The following is a 22,783-nucleotide window of genomic DNA, read 5'->3' as shown; positions in this document are numbered from 1 at the left end:
AGGAGCTGGTGGGAAGTGTAATGATACTGGGAAAACTATAATCCTTGTTCTGATATCTCTGAATGTCTTCTTCCTTCCAACCAGTGATTTTATTCAGTTTAAGAAATGCCTTGAAGAATGATGAAGTTATTGGTTGGTGTATCTATGCCTTCTGGTATCAAAGTCTCTCCTAAACTGAATACGATCATCTGAAATTACCCTGTCTATCTATCTATCTATCTGTCTGTCTATCTGTCTGTCTGTCTGTCAATCAGCCCATCCATCCATCTGTCCATCCATCCATCTATCTGTGGCCAGACGCCTTAATCCCGTAAAGGGTGGCCACAATCAAATCACATCCATGTCACCCTGTCCCCTGCCATATCACTGCCGTCTATCCAGTTTTCGCCCCTCTCTCTCATACACCTCTCTACTCCATCCCTCCATCTCATCCTCAGTCTCCCCCTCCCTCTCCCCACCTCAAATTCACTCCACTCATATACTCCTAGTTAGTCTCTCACACTGTATCCTCTCCACATGGCCAAGCATATACATACAGTAAAACAGTGAAGGAAAACCGACATTTGTGATTTGCAGGATTCATCACTTTTCCACCTCATGCCTCTGGTGTAAATAGCAACTAAGGAAACACAAGGTAACATAGATTAATTTCCTTGCACTAGCCCATGTAGCACTGATTTATTTATTTATTTATTTATTTACTTATTTTTATTTATTTCCACTGCCAGATTTTTTTTTTCCCATAGCTTAAGGGAGATTTCATTGAGCAAAGAGTTTGGTCACTTCACAGAGATTATGTATTATATTTTTAGTTATTGCTACCACCATATTATTATTATTATTATTATTATTATTATTATTATTATTATTACTGTACCTCTTATATATGATTTAATCCACTTTTTCATCTGTTCTCAATGTGATGACAAATTACTCAAACATATGTAATGCCTATTTTAATGTGTAATCTTTTCTTTGTAACTGTAACCTTTTAGTTCACATAGATTGTACTTATGTGTTAAAATATTCACCAAGACTCATATATATTAACAAATTCCCTTCCTATCCATAAATCATACTATCATAGCGACCATGTATTAACAAATTTCTCTGCTATCCGTTAATCGTTCTATTACAGTGACCTTCCTTGACCCCTGGATTTTCTCTCTATACTAGTGGCCTTATATTTTTAGTTTGATTTTACTTATCTGTCAGTAACTCCAAATACTCATCTGTGACTCAGAATACCAGAAAATTTAATATCCCTAACTTCTCTTTTAACAGACATTTCTTTCTTCCAGCCTTATAAATTCAGTTAGATCCTGCATACCCATTAAGCTATATAACCTGGATTAACAGAGGACCTTAATATCGGCAACTTATTCCATTGCAGCGGCCTTTTACACCCCTTTCTTCAAGGAGGTTTGGGATAAAAAGCCAGAGATCGAGCAGGCCTTCAATATGGAGGACCCATCAGGACTGGATGACTCTGGGGAGGGAACCTTAGAGCGTCCGGCGTACCACTACCACCGCAGCACCACACTGCCCCCACCACGACGATCCCTGCCACCAAGATCACAGTCTGCTGAGGGGTGAGATGCATCTCTTACTATGCTTCGTCCACTTTAACTTGTCCTAAAATTGCCATCCCTCCATCGTGAATGCTGTGTGGTAGTGAAGTATCAGCACTAGAGTAGATGGTAGTCACAGTCTGTTGAGGGTGAGGTGTTCATGTTTCTTCATTATTCTCAGGCAGCGGTGACCTTTCCTGTTGCTGATGGTAGAGTTATGAACACTTGCTGTATTGAAATTGTGTAAATTATTTGGCCATGTGGAGAGGATGGAGAGCAAGAGACTAATGAGGAGAGTGTATGTGGGTGAGGTGGAGGGAGGGAGAGGAGGGGGGAAGGCCAAGGGTGTGATGGAGAGATGGAGTGGAGAGGTGTATGAGAGAGGGGATGTGTGAGCAGGGAGCAGGGCAGTGAAATGGCAGGGGACCGGGTGACGTAGAGACGATTTGTAACACACCTTTTTACTCCCCCACCAGAAGCAGTTCGGAAATCTACGAGACAGTTCCGACAGACGGCTCCCTGGGTGACGACCTGGATGAGCCGCTGTCCCCTGTCTTCCCAGATGACCAGGGCCTGACACCCTCGGATGACTCGGACATTTACTCCCACATAGACAACGATGAGGAGGAACAGCTCGTCAAACCCTCGCAGATCAAGAAGCAGCACCGGTTTCAGCAAGGTAAGGGGGAGGCTGGATTGCTGGGTTTCTGTTTAAGGGGGTTTTAGGCAGGTATTTTAGGTGGCATAGGAGGCTTGATAGCACCTCCTCCTTAGCAGATTACTTAGCATATTATTATTAGGTAGAGAAAGCAATTGGTAGGAAAGAAGTTCATGGTTATGGAAGTTAGAGTAGTACTGATAACTGAACTATAAAATTGTGAGGAGTTGCTTTGGTAGGAAAAGAGGAAAGTATTTGTGTTAGCATTGAAGACATTAGTAAAGGAAGTGGAACATATTAAATATTATAGTTGGCAGAAAAGAAATGGATGGTAGTGGTAGTTATGGACAGGATAGTGATAGTATGATGAAATAGTGTAGTTGGTAGGAAGGATATTGGTTGTAGTGATAGTTGTGGACAGGATAGTGATAGTATGGTGGAAGATATTTTACTTATGAACAGGAAAAAGAAAGGTGAAGGTAAAAATAAGTTATGACAAGAAAATTATAGGTAATAAGAACATATATTACTACTGTTTTTCCACCTCTAATATCTCCTCTTATTGTTACTAACAGAGTGGTTGTGATTCAGTTTTGGGTTGTGTAGTGTAGTTGTGCTTAATTAACATCTCCAAAGTTGGGACGAGTAACTTAACTTTATCATTAAGTAATTATATATGTAAGTTGGTTCCTAGTCACATAATTAAAGTATGTCCTTGAGAATGTTCATAACTAAGATCTGAAGGTGTTTTAGTCACATTTTTTATATCTGCTTGATTTTTACATCTCCAGAGCCGGGATGAGTAGCTTAAATTTATCGTTAAGGAATTGTGTAAGTTGGTTTTCAGTTTCAGATTGAATAATTGTGTCCTTGAGAATGTTCGCAACTTAGATCTGAAGTTTTTTTTTTTATATCTACATTATTTTTTATTAGAAGTGACTGCTGTATGTATGCATTAACACCTTTTTAAACATTTTCATTGTGTTTCATCCTATTTACCAAGTTTGTTGTGCACGGAAGGAATTATTGATTATTTTGTACATACTGGTAATTTAAATATCGTAAAGGTTGTTGTTTTTATCGAGGTATGAATATTTGGGTGTCTCCTCAGCTTTATTTATTCATTTATTTATTTATGTATTTATTTTATTTATTTTCTTCCAGCTCTGTTATAAGGGATTTGGGCAATAATTTCTCTGTTTGCCATGACGTAACTGATTTTTTAATGGAAAATTTTTATGTTGTCTCTCTCTCTCTCTCTCTCTCTCTCTTTTTTTTTTTTTTTTTTTTTTTTTTTTTTTTTTTTAAACTCCCCCTTCCCCCCCCCAAAAAAAAAAAAAATCTCAGTTATTTTGTGTTAATAATATATATTTTTTTTATTACCCCACCAAAAAATATACTGTTTGTTGTGTCCTGTAGAAAAGATACAGTACCGTCTCCATTTTTATTAAAGACTTTTATATATATTTTTTTATACTGTACTAATGCCATTCTGCAGTTTTTTCCCTTCTTTTTCCTTCTGTAATTGTTAATATTGGTTTTTGTATATATACGATGCCATGAAAAGTCGGCAGCTACAGGTAGTGGAAAAAAAATAATCCACATATTCTTTTTTTTTTTTTTTTCTCCAGTAGAATAAGAGAAGCTTGCCAGTTCATCATTATCATCTTCAGTCTCTCTCTATTTATATTTATGCTCTTCAGTATGTTTGCTTTGTTGTAATCAGTTAGGTTTGTATTCTTGTTATCTAAGGAAGCTCCCTAACACCTCTTCTCAAGTGATTTATTTTGTCCATTTCACTGCATCTCTCTCCCAGCAATTTGTTTTGTATATTATCCCTCGTTCTCTTCTTGTGTGTTATTTAAAGCATTCCAGTAACACAATACTCTGTGTATATAATGTGCAAAAGTAAAATAAATTGCTAAGGAAGAGGTGCTAGGGAGTCTCCTTAATTGATGAGAATACAAGCCTTTGTCTCTTTCTTTAATGATCTGCTAAATAATCCTTACCTTCAGCTCACCATTTCCGTGGAGCAAAAGAAAAGAAAAGGGATTGACTCAGCAAGGTCTTTTGTAAGCTTATGAAAATGATGTGGGAGTGGCAGGAATAAAGATCAAATAGAGGTGGATCCCTTTGTGTGAGTGGTATACAGTATGTTGATGGAGGACTGTTTGGATGGTGGATACTCATTTAACGGATTGAGAAAGAGAGAGAGAGAGGAGGGATCATAAAATCGGTGTATTGGAGTGCATAACGTATGGTAAAAATAGGGTTAGGTTAACTGACCCTGATCCCATCACATAATTTGGGTCTAAGTTGCCCATTCTCGTACAGTTGGTTTCTTGTATAGTGGGTGCTCGTATAACAGATTAAAAAGAGAGAGAGAGAGAGAGAGAAAGAGATCATGAAACTCTTACAGTGGAGTACATTGCAGAATTTGGGTCTAGGTTGCCCATCTTCGTATCATTGATTTCGTGTATAGTGGCACCAGGCAGCAGTCTTAAATTTGTGAAGGGATTATTGAAGATATTGTTGCTATCTGCTTCATTCTGGATGGCCTTTTAATACACATAATTGTCAAGTGGTAGGAATAAAGAATAAAGACATTGGCTGCAAGAGGTTGCTATGGGGTGCACAATATCATCGGATTTAAGCAAGAATTTAATAATGTGTCAGTATTCTGATGGTCAAGCTCAGTTCCCCTCTCTTACTGTAGTCTGGCAGCTTCTACATGATTTTATTCAGATAAGAAAAATCTCTCTGATCCAAATGATTAAAAAAGTAAATCGTTGTTCCCTTCCCTACAGTGATAAGTTTTCATTTATTCTTGATGTCTCCACAGTATTTTGTTTAGCCCTTCAACATTTATTCATACTTTTTTCATTTATTTTATTGTACTTTTATTATTATTAATTAATTTATTTTTTTATTTGCCACTTCCGGATGATTTTATGCAGTCTGGGAAAGTTTTTGGACTAGTGGGTTTAGTTATTGTCTTCTTTAATCCCGTGGTGTTAGAGAGGGACACCTTCATGTGGTGGCACTGATATAGCTGGGTGACTCAGCTGCCTGGGCCCTGGCTATACAAACATTCCCCAGCTACTTCCCAATCCCCTGCAAGGAGGATGGTGGACTGCAGAAGGACAGCTTAAGCCTGCAGTCCACTGGGTTCACATTTTAGATCAATGACGGGCCACAACAACAACAACAGGGGATAGTAGTAATGAAATAGAAAAGAGATAGTGTTGAATGGAATAAATTTGGTGTAAGAACTCCTCTTTGAAGATAAACAAATGGCTGTGATATTGTGTTGCATTTCCAAGAGCTTAGCCAATTGACGTATACTGTTGTCTATTTATTCCTGTTTTACATTGCCTTTACATAGCATGGCCTTAGCTACAGTGTTGGTGCTGATTTTATACTTTTCCCTGGTATTATTATGAAATTTATTAGTTGGAGAGGATGGAGAGTGAGAGACAGACAAGGAGAGTGTATGTGAGTGAGGTGGAGAGTGGAGGGACTGAGGATGAGGTGGAGGGATGAAGTAGAAAGGTACTGTTCTGTATATGAGAGAGGGGTGTAAGTTTGGAGGAGGGCAGTGGAATGGCAGGGGACAGGGTGACATGGAGGTGATTTGTTTGTAGTCACCCCTAATAGGATTAAAGTCTTTGGCTATAGATAGATAGATAGGTAGATTAGTTGGAGTGAATGTCTGGTAGGTTTATATGAAGTGCCACAATAAAGAAAGTCTATTTGCTGATGGGTAGGCTAGTGAGGTGATGCCAGGGTTTCAGAGGCTTGGATGAGTGTGTGGGTCATTTCACAGGGCTTTCTGATCATTGGTCTTTGTGGATCTTACTTAATCCCATGTCTTAGGTGGAAATGAGGGTTGTGATGATGATGATGTTCATGATATAATTGATCATAGGTTTGTCAAGTGTGAGTGATATTTGCTTGTGTGTTTGACATGGAGAATGCTTGTTTTATGCAGATATGACTGTTGTGATGATGATGATGATAATTGTATGTTTTGTCTTTTGTGAGTGATAGTTGCTTGTCTGTTATTATGCGGACAAAGTTGCTTGTCTGTTATTATGCGGACAAGGTTTTAGTGGACTTTGGTTTGATAGTCTCATTTAATATGCCTCATGTACTGTGAAAGTTGTGGAGTACAGCAACCTCTGTCCACAGGCCTTTACACTTTATACATGACACTGTGGGCTTGTCTGTTATTGTTTTTATTCATTACTTTTTAGTATAGTGTTACAAGAGAGAGGGGAGTGTGAAAATGAAGTGGAAAAGACTCAAGGAAGGAAAGTGGCTGGTGCTGTGAAGACTGATGTGGACCTAAAGAATCTACTCCAGAGGATGGTGTGGTTTTTCGTACATAATGCTGTGTAGGGGGAAGCTACCTGTCACACGTGCCGTTAGTGTCGGACTGAATGGCCTAGATCCTGGGCCTCTCTGCTTCTGATGGGGAAATACCATACCAGATTGGATAATGGATGGATGGTTGGATAGATGAATGGATGGATGGATGGTAATTCTTGTCTAGTGTAGGATTAAGAATGTGATATAACGATGGTGTGATTATGCATTGGCGGTGATGGTGGTAGTGTGCTGTGAGTTTTTCCCTTACTTTCTTTTATTTTTAACCAAGAAGGAATAAAAAAGCAGTGAACTCTTTATCTTGATGTTCTTTTAATATTATTTTTTCTTCATACTGTGTCTGTGTATGGAAACTTGTCAGATACATAGATATATTTGTTGTATTTGCAGGCAGTAGAAGATAAACAAACTCATATTTTGTTTTTTTATTATTAATTTTTTTTTAAATAGTGATAGTCTTAAATTAGTTAATATTAATGATGTCCAAGTTTGCATAAAATCGTAAACAGATCACTAATTGCAGGTGTTATTTGCTGAAGTTTATTTGGTTGGCTGACGTAAATGCGTTTGTTCTTTTTATGGTTTTCTTTCAGACCGAGTGAGAACTGCATTTAATATTTTTCACCAGGATAAATAATCTTCCTCCTCAGTCTGCCCATTTAGAGTACAGATTATTTCCTGGTGCTTTGTGTATGCAGGAGGATATCACTCAGGTTCCATATTTTAGTGTTTTTATTCGTCATCTTGGCCAGATAGAGAGAATGGATGTTGTTAAAGCTTAGCGTGAACAGATGTGGCCCCTCCCATGTGTGTGTGCATGTCCTTCCATCCTCCCTGTTTACAGTCATACAGTAAAGCCTCGCTACATCAGACTTACTGAGGGAAAAACCAGCTGATAAATGTTAGAGTTTTGGCATAAGTAGACTTTAGAATATTATTTTTGGGAGACGGTGAAGGAGCTAAATAGATCACCGTCCTATACCTGTGGGAAAAATTTAATGCTGTTTTTGAAGAGCAGACCTTTGAAATGGTTGAGTGTACATCTCTCTTAGTTTCCATTCCCCTTTTAAACCTGAATAGACATCTATGACCAAAAGTGACAGTTGTAATCAGTAGACCTTTTGAGTACAGTAGACCCTCGATTTAACTAACCTCGATAGATCAGATATCAGATTTAACGGACACACGAAGGGCGCCGGACATCCATTGGATATAACGAACAATTGTATTAGGCTGATTCTGCTGTAAGAGAAAAAATTCATAAAGGAAAGAACTGCACTCATGTATGGAATGAGTTTGTTAATGAGGAAGATAAAAGATTTTCAAACTTGAACTCTCTGAATGGTATATGGGTGACATTGTGATCAACTTAACTTGCATTCGAGTACCCATTCTTTGTGATTTATTTTGAACACCACCTCCATTTAATCATTGCAATTTCTGTTCTTTTGAGCCTGTGAATATCCTCTTCCATTACAGCCCATGTCTCACCACCATAGAGCATTACACTCCCAACACATGCTGCATACAAAAATCCTTTAGCATGGAGGGGAGAGCCCTCTCAATGTCAGGAGAGGCAACAGCTCCCTGAACTTATTCCAACCACTCGTCACTCTGGCCGCAGAGCTGGGTCCATCCCCACTGATAAATGCCTGATAATAAGTCTGATAGGTTTGAGACACACCCGATTAAGTCTGGTAGATTTAAGATGCCCGATAAAAAGTCTGCTTGGGTTAACATGTCGAGTAAAATGGAAAGTCTGATGTAGTGAGGTTATGCTATAGTTTTAAGTTAAGTATTTTCTCCATGGCTGCTTTAGTCGCGCTTTAGTCCCCTGCTTGGCTGTTTTATCATCATGTTTATTAGACTATGTGTGTGTCTCGTGATGTATGTTACCTTTTTATTAGTCTATTGTCCATGTCTTAATAGTATTGGTATTGTTTTTCTCTTGGTTTTGACTCTGATGTGAATTATTGTAAATATGTGCTGTATACTGGATATATTTACTTACATACCATACTGTCAGCTGTGGTTAAGACTTTGTTGTGATTATTTACCTGTTCACGGATGTTAATTTATTGATGTCACAAAGCAAATGGTCATCACAGTTATGAAAAATAGGCTGTGATTATTATTATTATTTTTTTTTTTTTCAGCAGTTGTAGAGTATTGAAGGTCGTCTTTTCATGTTTTTTCTTTTTTAAATGGTGTGCATGTTGGTCAGGAAATCATTTACAGTACTGTACTACATTCAGTGGTAATCTTATAAGCAACATATCCCTGGTGCTCCAGTGGGTTAAGACTCTCCAGTTACAGTACATATAATCCATTGGGATTCTGTTACAAGGAGGATTTACTATGCACGTAAGTCCGCTCAGGGGAGAGTAACCGAACACCCGCACCTTAAATAATGGGACTTTATAGCCAAGTCCAAGGCTGTATTCTTGTTGGTTGAGACATTCTTGTTGGTTGAGACAGCTCCCTAGTACCTCCTCCCCGGTGATTTATTTTTGAATACGGCTGGTTAACATCAATGTATGTGTTATATATACTGAAAGTGGTGGTATTTGAATGATTTAAACTACACAGAAGAGGATGGTAAGGAGTAATAGCAAAATAAATCACTAGGAAGAGCTGTTTGGGAGCTACCTTAACCAAAGAGAGTATGATACCAAGTCCTGTAGCTCATGATGGGGATGGATGGTGGATAGATGATTATTATTTTTGAAACTGAACATAGGTACATTTTCTCGGATCTGCCAGTTCATCAGAAATGACACTGCATGAGGGTATGGATTAGAACTGCAAGGCAATGGGGGTAGGAGAACTGTCAATCACTATGCCAGGTTAAATGGGCCACACAGGTATTCACACATCACCCAAACTTTCAGAACCTTAACTCCACCTCAAGCAAAAGTCCACTCCATATATTACTGTTTATTTTATTGGTTAGATGTGTGAGATAGGCATTCCATCTAATACCAGTTTCCAAAATACCAGTTTTGAGAAGGGGTGCAAGCATTGTTTTGTTCTGTTCCGTATGTAACTCATCCATCCATTTCACTTCGTTAATTCCATTGGTTCCTCAACTTTTATACTTTCCTTATATGTAGTTGGTTTGTTTTCACCTGATATAATTGCGCTGCTAACAAAATATCAAATCCTGGTTGCATAGAATTTGATGAACTTTAGCTATAGAGTATGAATGAGTCTCCTTGGTTACCAGTCATATCATCCCTCCAGTCTGACTACACATGGCCATCAACTGAGCTGAAAGGGGGTCAGGGATCTTGTCAGGTTAGAATATGGATGCTGTTTAAGAGACCCAGTGTTCATGAACCCTTAGAATGGTAGGAATTCTTTTGACAGTAAAATTATCTAGTGTTAGTGTAAGGTAAGTTTGTAGATTGCAAGGAAGAGTTAGGAAGCCTTAATCATCTTTATCTAGAGTAGTGAGTGGCAGTTTCGTCATGGTTCATTCACTTTGTTTTGTTTCATGGTAAGTAATCTTGTGCAGTGTTTGTGATAAGTGGGTACATAAGAGATGTGCAGTGTGTTGGGGAGAGCATTTGGAGTTTGCCAGGCGTGAAAGGATTGAACTTGCTGGTGAATCTCTTGAGCATGTGGTGGAGTTTTGTTATCTGGGAGACATGTTGTGTGTTAGAGATGGGCTGGAGCTAGCTCTGTGACTAGAATGAGGAGTGGTTGGAAGAATTGGCTCTCCCACCATGCTAAGGGATCTTTGTATGCAGCATGTGTTATGAGTGTATTGCTGTATGGTAATGAGACCTGGGCAGTAAAGGAAGGGGATATTTGCAGGTTCAAACATACAGAAATGGCAATGATTAAGTGGTTGTGCAGTGGCCTCGTGTGTAAGGCCTGGGGTGCTAGGTTTACGATGGAAAAGTTGAGGGGTAGGATGGGACTGGAGTGTACGAGTGTTGTGATGAGGTGAGGTAGATTGTGATGGTTTGGGCATATGGAGAGGATGGGAGATGATAATTGGGTGCTGAAGGTAGGACGTGTTAATGTTAGGGGTAGGGTAGCAAGTGGTAGACCAAAAAAGACCTGGGACGAACCTCAGGGATAAGGGACCTAATAGGGAAGCTGCCAGAGATGGGGCAGCATGGAGAGCTGCCATTAAGTGACCAAGGCTGATGCATGCAAGCATGTTGGAGCCTTCAGAAACAAAACAAAACGAATGAGGGGTAAGCAGAAGGGAGGAGATGAGGAGAAGTATGGATGGAAGAAAGAGGAGGAACTGAAGTTGAATATGAAGAAGTAGGAATGGAGGAAGAGGAGGTAAAGAGGTGGAATAGGAATGGAATAATTGGAATTGAAAAACTGTGTAAAATATCAGACTTTCTGATTCTTTGCCCTCTTCTGGGAATTGCCCCTGGGTTATTTGTCCTTACATACTTCTCCTACTTTCTTAGTTACCTGTCCTTTTTGTCATCATCGCTCTTTCTCATTTACCCCTCCCCTTCCTCCTCCTCCTCTCCTTCTCACTTACCCCTCCCCTTCCTTCTCCTCACTGTCTCACTTATCCATCCTGTTCTTCTCAGTTACCTCTCCTCTTCCTTATCTTTCCCTCTCAGTTACCCCTCCTCCTCTTCTTCCTCCTTTCCTTGTCTATTACCTCCTCATCCTCATCCTCTCTGCTTCTCAGGCACCCCCTCTTGTCCTTATCTTTCTTAGTTATCCCTCCTCTTTCCTCTGCATTTATGCCTCCCCCTCCATTTCCTTTCACAGTTACCCTTCCTTCTCCTCCTCTCCTTTTCAGTTACCCTCCTTGTCTTACCCCACCATCTCATCTTTTTTTCTTTTCAATCTGCCAGTCAGTTCTTTTTCCACACTACATAATCATCCTCTTCCAACATTACCCCCACTCTCATATACACAGACATTCTTCAACACCCAATCTATGTCCATGTTTTGGTAGAGAGGCAACTGTGCATCTGTTGTTGTCATTGACTTTGAAGAGTATAAGAAAGTCATCTAACCAATTGGCCTATTCACCATAATTTTGTATAATGTTTTCAAAATTATTTGTGTGATAATTTGATTGGACCATTATGGTAACATACGTTTAGTCCTTCCTGTATGACGATCATCTTATCCTTCCTGTACATTGATCATTTCTATGTATTATTGCAGTTGTCTGATAATTTTGTGCATCTTAGGAGAGGCACATCGTAGTGAAAGTTTGAAGGAAGAATGGATGAAGGTTACTGCTAACACTTTCTCAATGGGAGGTCTCCTTTGAGATGAGTAAAATTGTCTGACAGTTACAAGAATACATAATGAGCATCAACATACGAATGGAATTGATTAAGGAAATATTACTAAGTTTACATAGATAAAAACTAAAGTTGGTATGTTAGTGAGAGCCTGAGAGCAGTGGTAGACATAACATGAATGATTATCTTTCAGAGATTGCACTTATTGTACAGCGTACTGTTGACACTGACACTCGGATAATAGTTTACAAATTTAAATGAAAGGTATTCTCTTCCTTACAGATTATTGTAGGAATGTTTAAAGTAACATACAGACAATACTTTAAGCATAAAGTAATGCTTAATCAATAATTTAAGGGTACAGAGACAGTCAGACAATAGTTTAAGGTACAGATGCATTGTGGTAGTAGCTTAAGGTACTACAAAATGCCTGATTTTTTCTTCATTATTAAATTATGCCAGTCAAATTCAAAGTGACATTTGGACCCAGTTCAAGAATATGGAGACATTGAGGAAAAAATAGTTTAAGGCATCATAATGAAATAATACAGATGCAAGAGTTCTTTGTTTCAGAATGACAGTATTGTAGTATGATTTAAGTTCAGACGATAGTTTAAGGATATATTTAAACATACAGACAATAGATTAACATAGAGAGACATTCAAACAATAGCTTAAGGTACAGGCAGTCAAACACTAGGTTAAGGCACCCTGTTATAAAATACAAATACAAATGCCCATTTTCTTCATTGCAGAATTACTGTACTGTATTGTCGTAAGATTCAAGGTGACGTACATACAATAATTTAAGGATACATAGCTCTACAGACAATAGCTTAAGGTACAGACACAGTCATACAGTAGCTTAAGGCACCCTATTATAACATACAAATGCAATTGCTAGGTTTCTTCTTCGTTACAGAATTATTCCGACAATCCTATCCAAGCACAGAATCTCTGCCCACGACCGTGTCTTCCCGCTCCAAGGTTTCAACCCAGCCCTCAGACCTGGAGCCCACATACACCCCCTTGCCCCCATACCCCCCTCCACCCCCCTCCACATCCCCTCCACCCTATAGTTATGTCTCACGAGACCAGAGTTTCGATAGTGGTACAGGGGGTACTTTCTCTCGTGACGGGGCACCCCCCTCGCCGCCTCCCTTGCGTGATCGCCCCCCTCCCCCATCTCCCCCACCCTTACGCGACAGGCCCCCTCCCCCTTACTCGCTGGCCCCCCGCACCCTCCCCCACGACATGAGCAAGCCCCAGCCCGCCCCCAGGCACCAATTCTTTAAGGCTGAAAGTCTGACCCTTGACCACGGGGCCTCAGACCGTGACTACCTGGTGGCACGAGAGCGAGCAGACAGGGGTGAATATCCTTAACTTGCTTTACTACACTACCACACCTTTATTGTTACTATTATTTTGCTTGTTCACTGTCCACCACTTACCCTCCCTCAAGCTTGGTACTGCAGACCACACCAATACCTCCATCATCCACCATTTAATACCAACCAATAGAAATATATAGAAAAGGCAAAGAAATTGTAAAGAAAAGGACAGGAAATTGTCAGAGGGTCTTGTTCTTGTGGGCTTAGGAGGCTTTGTGCACCTCTTCCTTACCTGGTTATTTCTGTAGATGATACATAGATGTTCTGTTGTCTGTTATTTATATTTCCCATGCACATACAGTCAGTTACATATCAAAGTTCTGTTTGCCTCACCGGCTTCTCTGTCAGCGCAGGATTCATAGACGTTTGAATGTGACAGCTTGGACTGAGGTACATATTATAATCTATCTGTGGGTAGTCCTGTGCTGTTTTGTCCACTATGTCTCATTTAAACATATATGAATTCATCAGTGAGAGAAGTAGGCAGTAAGGTGAATGGACTTGAGAATTTAAAATTTACATTGGTCTCACACTGAAGTGTTGTAGACTATGGTAACGTAGCCTCAGTCGTCTACACCCAGAAGCATCATTTACCATAACCCTAGAGTTGAGGTACTGTCACTAAGAACTATAAGCTACATCCTTTAATCATCAAAGCTGAGAACTGCCACTCCACCTGTGTGCCGTGATGGTTGCCACTCACCCATTGACAATCTCATGTTTATTAGATGGAGAGCACGCACAGCCTGATGATACCATTGCAGCATTGCCACACCCCTACACATTCATAGATAGAGTGGAGACTTATCCCTCCTACACTCTTTGCTGATTCATGTACCATAAAAAGACCAGTACCAGTAACACACAGAAGACTTATCCATCTAATACTCCTTCCTGTTACTCTTACCAAAAAGACATGAGTGCCAGTAGCATGCAAGAGAATAATAAGATATAATATTAAAATCTTACACAAAGGAGGAGGTGCTGGAGAGTCACCAAAGCTTATAAGGCTGTTGTCCCTGGAAATGACTCCTTAGTATTTTGAGTTTTCCCAAATTATCTCTTTTCTAAAATAACGTCATACATCAGAGTCTTCAATTTATAACTATACTTCCAAAATTTCAACACATAACTTGATTATTGCATGGAACTGAACTGTGCTTGGTTAAGATAAGATATATAACAATTCATGGCTACAAAGATGGGCACAAAGTGAGGGCATTCTTCTTAATGTATGACCGTTACTACATAATTACCTTTATTAACTTCATTGTTTTCCATTAGTTAAAATAATCCCATGGCCTGCATACCAGCTGGTGTTTATACAGTACTGATTTTTTTCCCATTAAGGGTGATGATGCCCTATTTTGCTTTTACAATATCCAGTCACTTTTTTGAGTTTATGAGAGAATAATTTAATTTGAAGGTTGAAATACAACCTTTATTAAATCCTGGAATGGGAAATGTCTCTCTTTAGGTGAATAACACCGTCTAGAGATAGTTAGAACAAAATTAAAACATCATGATATTTAGTGGGGTGTCTTGCTGTTTAAACCAACAGAATTTTCTCTGAGGTATTACTTTTTGCTGTAGAAAAAACAGCTTAGGGATTTTTAATCCAGTTTTCAAAGCCAAATTACTCACATTACACAGGTGAATAGGGCTTCGTAACAAAGCTCTGTTGACAGAGAAATGAACCTTGACTGTGATGGTGCTTTTTGAACTTGTGTACTCCTAGATTATTATTATTATTTTTTTTTTTTTCCCCCCTAGTTAAGGAGACTTAAGGTAGTTAGTGGGTTAATGGATTTTTTTTTTCCCCCCTAACCCTTTCATTGTGATAGGTCTCTCCTTATCCGAATAAAATATTTGGTGGTAGGAAGAAAAAAAGTGTCACTGGGTAAAGAGACGGACAAGCTTCCTCCTCGTACCTTCATGATCCACACATCCCCCCCTTCTCCTCTCCTCCTGTTGATGCCGTCCATTTTTGTGACTGAATTTTGACAGCAAATATATTTTTATTTATTTATTTATTTGTTTTTTTATTTTTTGTTGTCCCCTCAACCCAAAAGTGTGTAATTAATTTTATGACTGCAGAGGAAATGTTGTCACTTTCAGTATTTTTCCTCACAAACCTCAAGCAATAGAGTTGAGCAAATCAGGTTTCCCCCAGCCATGGTTTTAAAAAGATCCTTTGTTTGTGGCTTCCTAACCTCCTCCTTAGTATATATATTTTTGCCCCGGCATGTTGATGTTCTTCAGGATGTAATTTCAGCCAAGTTTGTCAGATGATGTTGAAATAACGTACATACCATACAAGGGAAAAAGTATGGGTTTTTCATCACATGGAACATTAATACAGTATTCCCTTGTATGCTTTCTGGACAAATTAAGTCAATATTTTAAAGATATTACTAACATATCAGAGAACAGTCAGGTGAGAAAAAATATATATATTGTCAGGAAGTACACATATTTAACATATAAGAGAAATTAAAACAGTATGCACAAAAAGATAGATCACCACAAAACACATGCAATATTAATACAAGAGTATGCAAAATGAATCAGGAAGGAAGAAGCAACAGGTATTCCCAAAAGCCCAAATGAACATGACCTACAATAAATCTTCCCGATGAGTGAGGTATTAGCCCTTTCAGCCCAGAGACATCACTTTATTGCCATCTCCTGTTGACTTTATTTACCTTAGGCTTGAACTGGAGGGGTTAGATACAGCCTTCATTAACCCTCTCAGTACTAGGGATATCTAAGCTAAATAAAGTCATGTGGTAAAAGCAAAAACGAACTACTATATATACTGAGAGATGGCGTTGCTGTGAAGGGGCAGCTTTTCCAATATGATGTGCTTTCAATACAGTATTACAGTATTAGTCTTACCACTACTGGGTGATTTGTTTAGCATTGGGGAACCTCTTGTTGTGAAGGGGTCAGGAATTATCTCCATTAAACACCATCTTGACAAAAAAGTCGTCCCAAAGCTGAATAAAATCGTCAGTGGTAGGAAAAATAAAGTACGAACAGCCATACTCGCGATGATGGGGTTAAGTGTGTGTCGGTAACTACCTGGTCAGTGGTCGGGCGCGCGTTCTTTCCTTTATTTACGTTTTTCCTGAGTATGCGAACTGGTAGACTCGCACTTACTGTACTGTACCTTGTTTGTGTTTGTGCATGCGTTTGTTGTAGTTGTTGTTGTTGTTGTTGTTGCATGTTCCTATGGCCAGCTGCTGCTTTTGCTGCTGCTGCTGCTGCTGCTGTTGTTGTTTTAATTGTTGTTATTGTACGTGTTTGTGACCCGAATTGATTTCAAGTACCTTTGGGAAATGTTTACCTTTGTACAAGCGATACCTTTTATTCTCATTGTTCTTAAGCCTTTCAGTGCAGTGTTTGTTTTCTCTTCTTGTTCCTACAGATGATTTTATTTACGTTGAGAAAGATCTCTTAGGGAAGGCATTGTGGGAGTGCAAGAGATCCTTCATAACCTAAATAAAATTATCTTGTATTAGCCAGAACATGGATGAAAAACAGACATCGTAAGGAGCAGATCTGAGGCTTTTTAAAATTGTTTCTAGATCTTTCAAGAGGAGATCTTATTCTGCTGTGTTTTCATTGGCTTGGAAGATTTATTAACACTTCTGACTTAATGATTTATTTTGCATATTACACCTTAATGTCTTCTTGTGTTTAATTAATGCGAATTCTGAATATTAGTTTGATACGAATAACATGCAAGAAAATATTTAGGTGTTTTATGCAGAGTAGATTGCTAAGTAAGAAGTACATTGAAATTCCCTTGGCCAGTGAGAATGCAGTCTATGTAATAATTGGCGATTTATCAGTAAATGGCAACTGTAAAAAGATTATTACCCAGTAAGAACTTGAAAAAAATAAAAATAAAAATAATGTACCAAAAGCACCTACAGTGAAGTGACTCCAGTTCAAGAAGATTTAGGATCAGATTTTTTTTCTTAGAGTATCAGTAGTTGTTTTGGCCACCCCTCACAGGATGCAGCATCAGGCAGTAGATAGATAGATAGACAGATTGTGTAGCTGGGTAGATAATTTATTACTATAACAGAAGAAGGTTTGCATTTTGATATTGCTTAGTGTAGAGGAAGCACAGTAGATTATTTTGTATTAGTATTGTATTTAAATTTTACCAGACTCACTCAGCCATGTTAGTTTTGCTGGAAAAAGAAAAAAGTTTAATATGATAGGGATTCAGATGGAGATTATGAAGACTGTCAAATTATTCATTATTTATTGATATATGTTTTGCATTTTCCAGACTGTATATTTTTGCTGTATATAGCAAGTCTGATGCAATAGATTTGTTCATAAAATACTGACTGTCTGTTTATTCATTGATTTATTTTGTTTGCCATACTTTCATATACTTTTTTTTTTTTTTTTTTTTTTTTTTTTTTTAATGAGCATAGGTTGATCCTGTACCTTTCAGTATACTGCATCGTAGTAGTGTAGCCTCAGAACTTTATGCCCCAAAAGGCGTAGTCAGAGATTGGCTGTTGTTGTTTATTACCAAAGGAGGGAACAATTTACAGGCTCCTGGCATTTGGTTCCTTCTTCCTATTTAAAAAAAAAAAAAAGGCAAAGTACTGTATTTCATAAGTTAAAAATGTGAGGATTGTAGAAAGATATATACCTGTTTAAAATGAGGGATGTTGTTATTTTATTGTTGTGGCCGCAGACTCTGAAGGTGTGAATGTGGTGGACCACAGACTGAAATTTACTTCTTCAGTTCACCTCACTCACTTCAAGAGACAGGGAAAGAATTGTGGGATGTTTGTAAACCAGGGAAGAAAGGCTGCTGGCTCTTTGAAAGCAGCAAAGAGGAAAGGGAAGTGTGCATGGGAGTAAAAAAGTCGCTTTATGACAGTATTATCATCCCCGCCCTAACATACGGAAGTGACACGTGGTCCTTGTTGGAAGGACGCAAGTGAGGTGAAAGCAGAGGAAATGAGATATTTGAGAGACCTATCATATGTGGAGTTATGTGGAGAGACAGTCAGACAAATGAGTAAGTGGAAGAGGATTGGGGTGTTGATTTGACTGATAGCATGAAGAGAAATACACAAGATTGTTTGGCCATGTGAAGAGAATGGAGAAAGAGATGTACTGGAAGAGTATGTGAGTGAGGTGGAGGGAAGTGGGGAGGGGGAGACTGAAGATGAACCAGAGGGATGGGGTGGAGATACATATATGAGAAAGGGGGATGTGAGTTGAAGGGAGGGCAACCTAATATCAGGGGACAGGGTGATAAGGAAGTGATGATTTGTGTCCCTTCCCCCTATGGGATGAAGGCATCTGGCTATAGATTAATGGAAAGATAAATAGTTAGAGGTAGATGGACCATGTGCGAGCATCCCTCTCCAGCACTGTTATTTTATTTTTCATGGGATATGCTGGTTTAATTATTGTAGTGCTCTTTTACTCTAATTTGGCCAAAAATTGCCATCCCACCATGTTGAATTCCGAGTTGTAACAATATATTAATGCTAGAATTTGATGCTAGTCATGGAGAAGTGCCATGGTAAAGATGTAGAGCCCGATTATTGTCTGTTTCTGCTATTATGCATTGTGAAGTAAGCTACAAAAGGAAAAAATATCTGGGTTAAATTAAAGTTATATTCTCTAATTCTAACTTAGCCTAAAACCGCCGTCTCTTCATGTTGAACGCTGAATTATGAAATTAGATTAATGTTGTAAGATAATTCTTGTCATGAAATAGTTCTGTTGAAAGGATGTGGAGTGGTAGGGTTGTCTTTTTCTGCCACAGTGCTATGTGAAATAAGCTTCGAAAGGATGAAAATCTGGGCCATGTTAGAGTAAAACTTGTCCTCCTATCACCAAATATGGGAAGCGTTGAAGTACAGTACAGTATTCACCCATAAACTCCTTAAGGTTCATTGCAAAGTATTAAACTTAATAATAATAATAATAAAAAAAAAAAATCATTAGGCAATAGCATGCATAATAATATCATAGTTACTGTGTGTTCTGAAAAGGAGTATCGAAAATTAATTATGATGTTCATCCACCAAAAGAAAAAAAAAAAATGTTACCCCTGGGGGCGATGAACTCTGAAATAATATGTAAAAGTGAGACTGTGTACACCAGGAAACCATTTACTACGTTGGGTGATAACCATATAACCAAATTTTGGCTCCTGGTGGTTTAGTGGGTAATAAAGGTGCTCCAATTGGATTGAGCCGGTGAAGGTTTATATCCAAGGGGTGGTTGGGGTTTATTGCTCACGTAATGCCACTCAGGGATGAGTGAGGCTGGTCACTATCATCTTAAATGCCAGGACCAACTTTCCTGGGCCCGGGCTCCTACGCTTCTCATGGGGCAACGTAGGATTAGATGATGGATGGATGGAGACTGTGTTCATTTGGTACTGGTAATTGTTCAGAATCCTTGGTCCCTGTGTTATATTGTATCACACCACAAAGGAACTGAATATTTTTTTAAGTGGTTATACAAGGAGAGCTCTGTAAGGGGGTAATTCCTGAAATTTGACGTTACCTTTAGGGTGCCCAGTGCCAGCCTTGCCATACCAGTGCAAAAACAGAGGAGGTGAAAGGGTGGGATGATTTTGTTTAATTGGTGGGTGGATGTGGTACAACTGAGGCAGAAAAGGAACATGTCGGTGTGGTATAGAGGTGGTGATAAATTTGTGGCATGAGGATGGGTGTGTGCGGTGGATTTGTGGCAGAGAAAACAGATGAAGAGGCAGAAGAATGGGTAGTGAGGTGCAGAAGAAGCAGATAATGAGGCAAAAGAGTGGGTCAGTGTTGGAACAGAGGTGATAAGGAAAGCTTGTGGGGTGTGGCAGGTCTGTGGCAGAGAAAATAGATGAGGAGATGAAAGTGTGGAGAAGTGTGGTACAGGTGAGGCAGAAGAAGCGGATGAGGAGACAAGAGTGGGTTAGTGTGATGCAGAAATAGTAAGGGAAACATGAGGCTGAAAATAAAGATGGCAAAGTCGGAACGATGCTGTGACGAGTGGGTGAGTCAGTGTGGTGCCACTGAGGCTGAGGAAACGTAAGACAATAGGGTGAGTCATGTTGGTACAGACACATAGGTTGTTGGTGTTGGTTTCAAAATGTCAGACAGAGTTTATAGGGTGGGTTAGTGTGTAGAAAGGATGGGTTATATTGGGACATGTGGATGGGTTGGTGTGGTATGTGTGGGTGGGTTTTCGTGGTGGAAATGGGTGAGTTAGCATGGTGTATGTTGGTTGGTCTGTCTACAGTAGAAGAGGACCAGGTGTAGTAGTTAATGTAGGATGTGTGTGTTTCTTGGGTGATACAGATGGGTGGGTTATTGTGGTGAGGGGGAGGGTCAGCATGATGGACATACAGTGGTTGGATCCGCTGAATACCAGCGAAACTGAGACAGCAGAAGAAGGAGAGGACAAGGAGACGTACCAGATAATATAGGGTGTGTGCGTTTGTTGGTTGGCTTCACAGGTGGTCTACAGGTGTATCCCCCTCCCACGACCCCCCCTGAGCCGGCCCCCCCAGACCGTGAGTGCGTGGAGGGGCCGCCGCGCCGCTTGGTGAAGGCCACAACGCTGCCCACACCCACCCTGCACTCGGCCGCCTCACGCACCTCGCTCGATGACCTCACATGTAACGTACATTATAGTGCGTTTGCCTCACATCACCTGTTACTTATTTACCTTACTTGACCTGTTAGAGCTTAGAGTGCGTTTCCCTATGATCGTATGTTATTTGTCTATCCGAGCTGTTATAGAATAGAGCGCAGAACCCTTAGAGTATTCATTTATCACTCCTTACTTGATCTATTAGAGTTTATAGAGCATTTGCCCTAGGTCACCCATTTCTCCGTTACCTTACTTGACATGGTAAAGCGCGTTTCCCCTTGATCACATGTTATTTTGTCAACCTAAGCTGTTATGGTTTACAGTACCAAATGTTTAGATCATCCGTTTCTCTGTTTACTGGAGTTGTTGTAGTTGCCCTTCTCCTGCTTCTCCCTGTGTTGTTGATCCTGCCATACCCAATCCTTAGGCAGGGGAAAAAAGTCAGGGAAATGAGCTGGTATTGGCAACCATCTTCCAGCTCATGTATATAGAGTTGGTCAGCCAGTCCAGGTATGAAATTGGTCTATATGAGGCCACATCTAAATCAGTCATGTAGTTTTTATTGTGATTGTCAGGAGGTCATTAGTCTAATCAGTAATAGGTTGGTAGAATGTGTATTAAATTGGCTAAAAGAATTGTGTATTGATTTGGCAAAAAGATGAAAACCAAATGCCTGACCAACTTCGTACAGTAAAGGGAAAATATAGAGGGTAGACACAGGGCCTTAATTTCACTAGCTTATGAGGCTCGCCAGCACCTCTTCCATAGCAGTTTATATTGTCACTTAACTTTATTATTATTATTATTTTTATATTTAGTGAGCCAACTTCACTTTAGTTAATCCTGCCACCTTCAGATGCTTTTAATTAGATTTAGAGAGACCTTGTAGTGAAGAGAGGATTGAAGATAGTTTTCAATCCTTTTACCTTAAGATCTCTCTCACTTGAGTAAAAATCCATCTAGTGGGAGCAAGAATAATATTTAGGAGATGCTGTTATTTAGATTTGGTTTATACTCCCTTGTATATTTTTTGTCTTCATATATTGACCAAGATTGTATAAATTATGCACAAGGGAATATTTTTGTGCCTTGTCCAGAGATAAATCAGTAAGGAAGAGGTGTTAAGAGCCTTTTAAGCTTATGGTACCCTGGATCCAGACATATGATTAGTTAGTTTTGTGTTAGTTCCCTTCTTTGGTGCTTGCTAGTGTTTTTATTTTGTTTGTTTAGTGGTTCTCCCTGTGATTTATGTTGAAATATGCAGGGTGGTTCTTGTATTGTACCCTCTGGCTTGTGTGTTGTGGTGATGACTGAGTCTGCTGGTGTTGGGAAGACAGACATTTTAGAAGCTTTGTGAAATTGCTACTCAGCCGTGCAATCGGTGGGGGAGGGGGAGGAGAAACAGACACTACATTATTAAGAGTGAAAAGAGCAGCATGAACTATGAATAAACATGCAATCAGTGCCTGTAAAAATGCAAACACTATAAAGCATGAAAAGGGTTACGGGCAGGTGAAAATGGGGTTGAGTAGATACAGGTAATGCTGACTGAGTTGTTTGAGTCATCCTAGCAACACACAAGAATTCCGGTGTAGTAGAAAGAGGTGTGGAATATATGGACAACCCTGTATATATATGAGTAGTGATGACAGAGCGCAGGAGGTTGAAAGGGTGTGAGTTAGCGTGTGGGAAACTAGTGAGACTGGAGGTCTTGGCTGAAATCACAAACTACCTTAACTTCTTCCAATCCGAGGACAGACATTATTTCATTCCTGCTGCTGTTGAGTGTTTTTATTCAGTTTAGGAGAGTACCCAAGTAGTGAAGGGGTTAATGAAGGCTCTATCTAACCCCATCCCAGACACAAAACCACAATGCAATACACCATT

At 39.4% G+C, this 22,783-nt stretch overlaps 1 protein-coding gene across 1 annotated transcript in view; it reads left to right on the top strand.

Annotated features, from left to right (window-relative positions):
- Positions 1 to 22,783, top strand: part of RhoGAPp190 (Rho GTPase-activating protein 190) — a 134,232-nt gene that overhangs the window by 36,967 nt on the left and 74,482 nt on the right. The window contains exons 17-20 of the mRNA XM_080270388.1: positions 1,394 to 1,592; positions 2,048 to 2,250; positions 12,781 to 13,227; positions 20,760 to 20,921. Coding sequence (XP_080126514.1) covers positions 1,394 to 1,592; positions 2,048 to 2,250; positions 12,781 to 13,227; positions 20,760 to 20,921 — 1,011 coding nt within the window. The remainder of the gene's footprint in view (positions 1 to 1,393; positions 1,593 to 2,047; positions 2,251 to 12,780; positions 13,228 to 20,759; positions 20,922 to 22,783) is intronic.

This window comes from Coenobita brevimanus, chromosome 40 (genome assembly GCF_032717465.1).
Source record: "Coenobita brevimanus isolate Jiangsu-jjx chromosome 40, ASM3271746v2, whole genome shotgun sequence".
NCBI lineage: Eukaryota > Metazoa > Arthropoda > Malacostraca > Decapoda > Coenobitidae > Coenobita > Coenobita brevimanus.
Note: the sequence above shows the minus strand (reverse complement) of the source record. Positions and strands in the feature narration are given on the sequence as shown.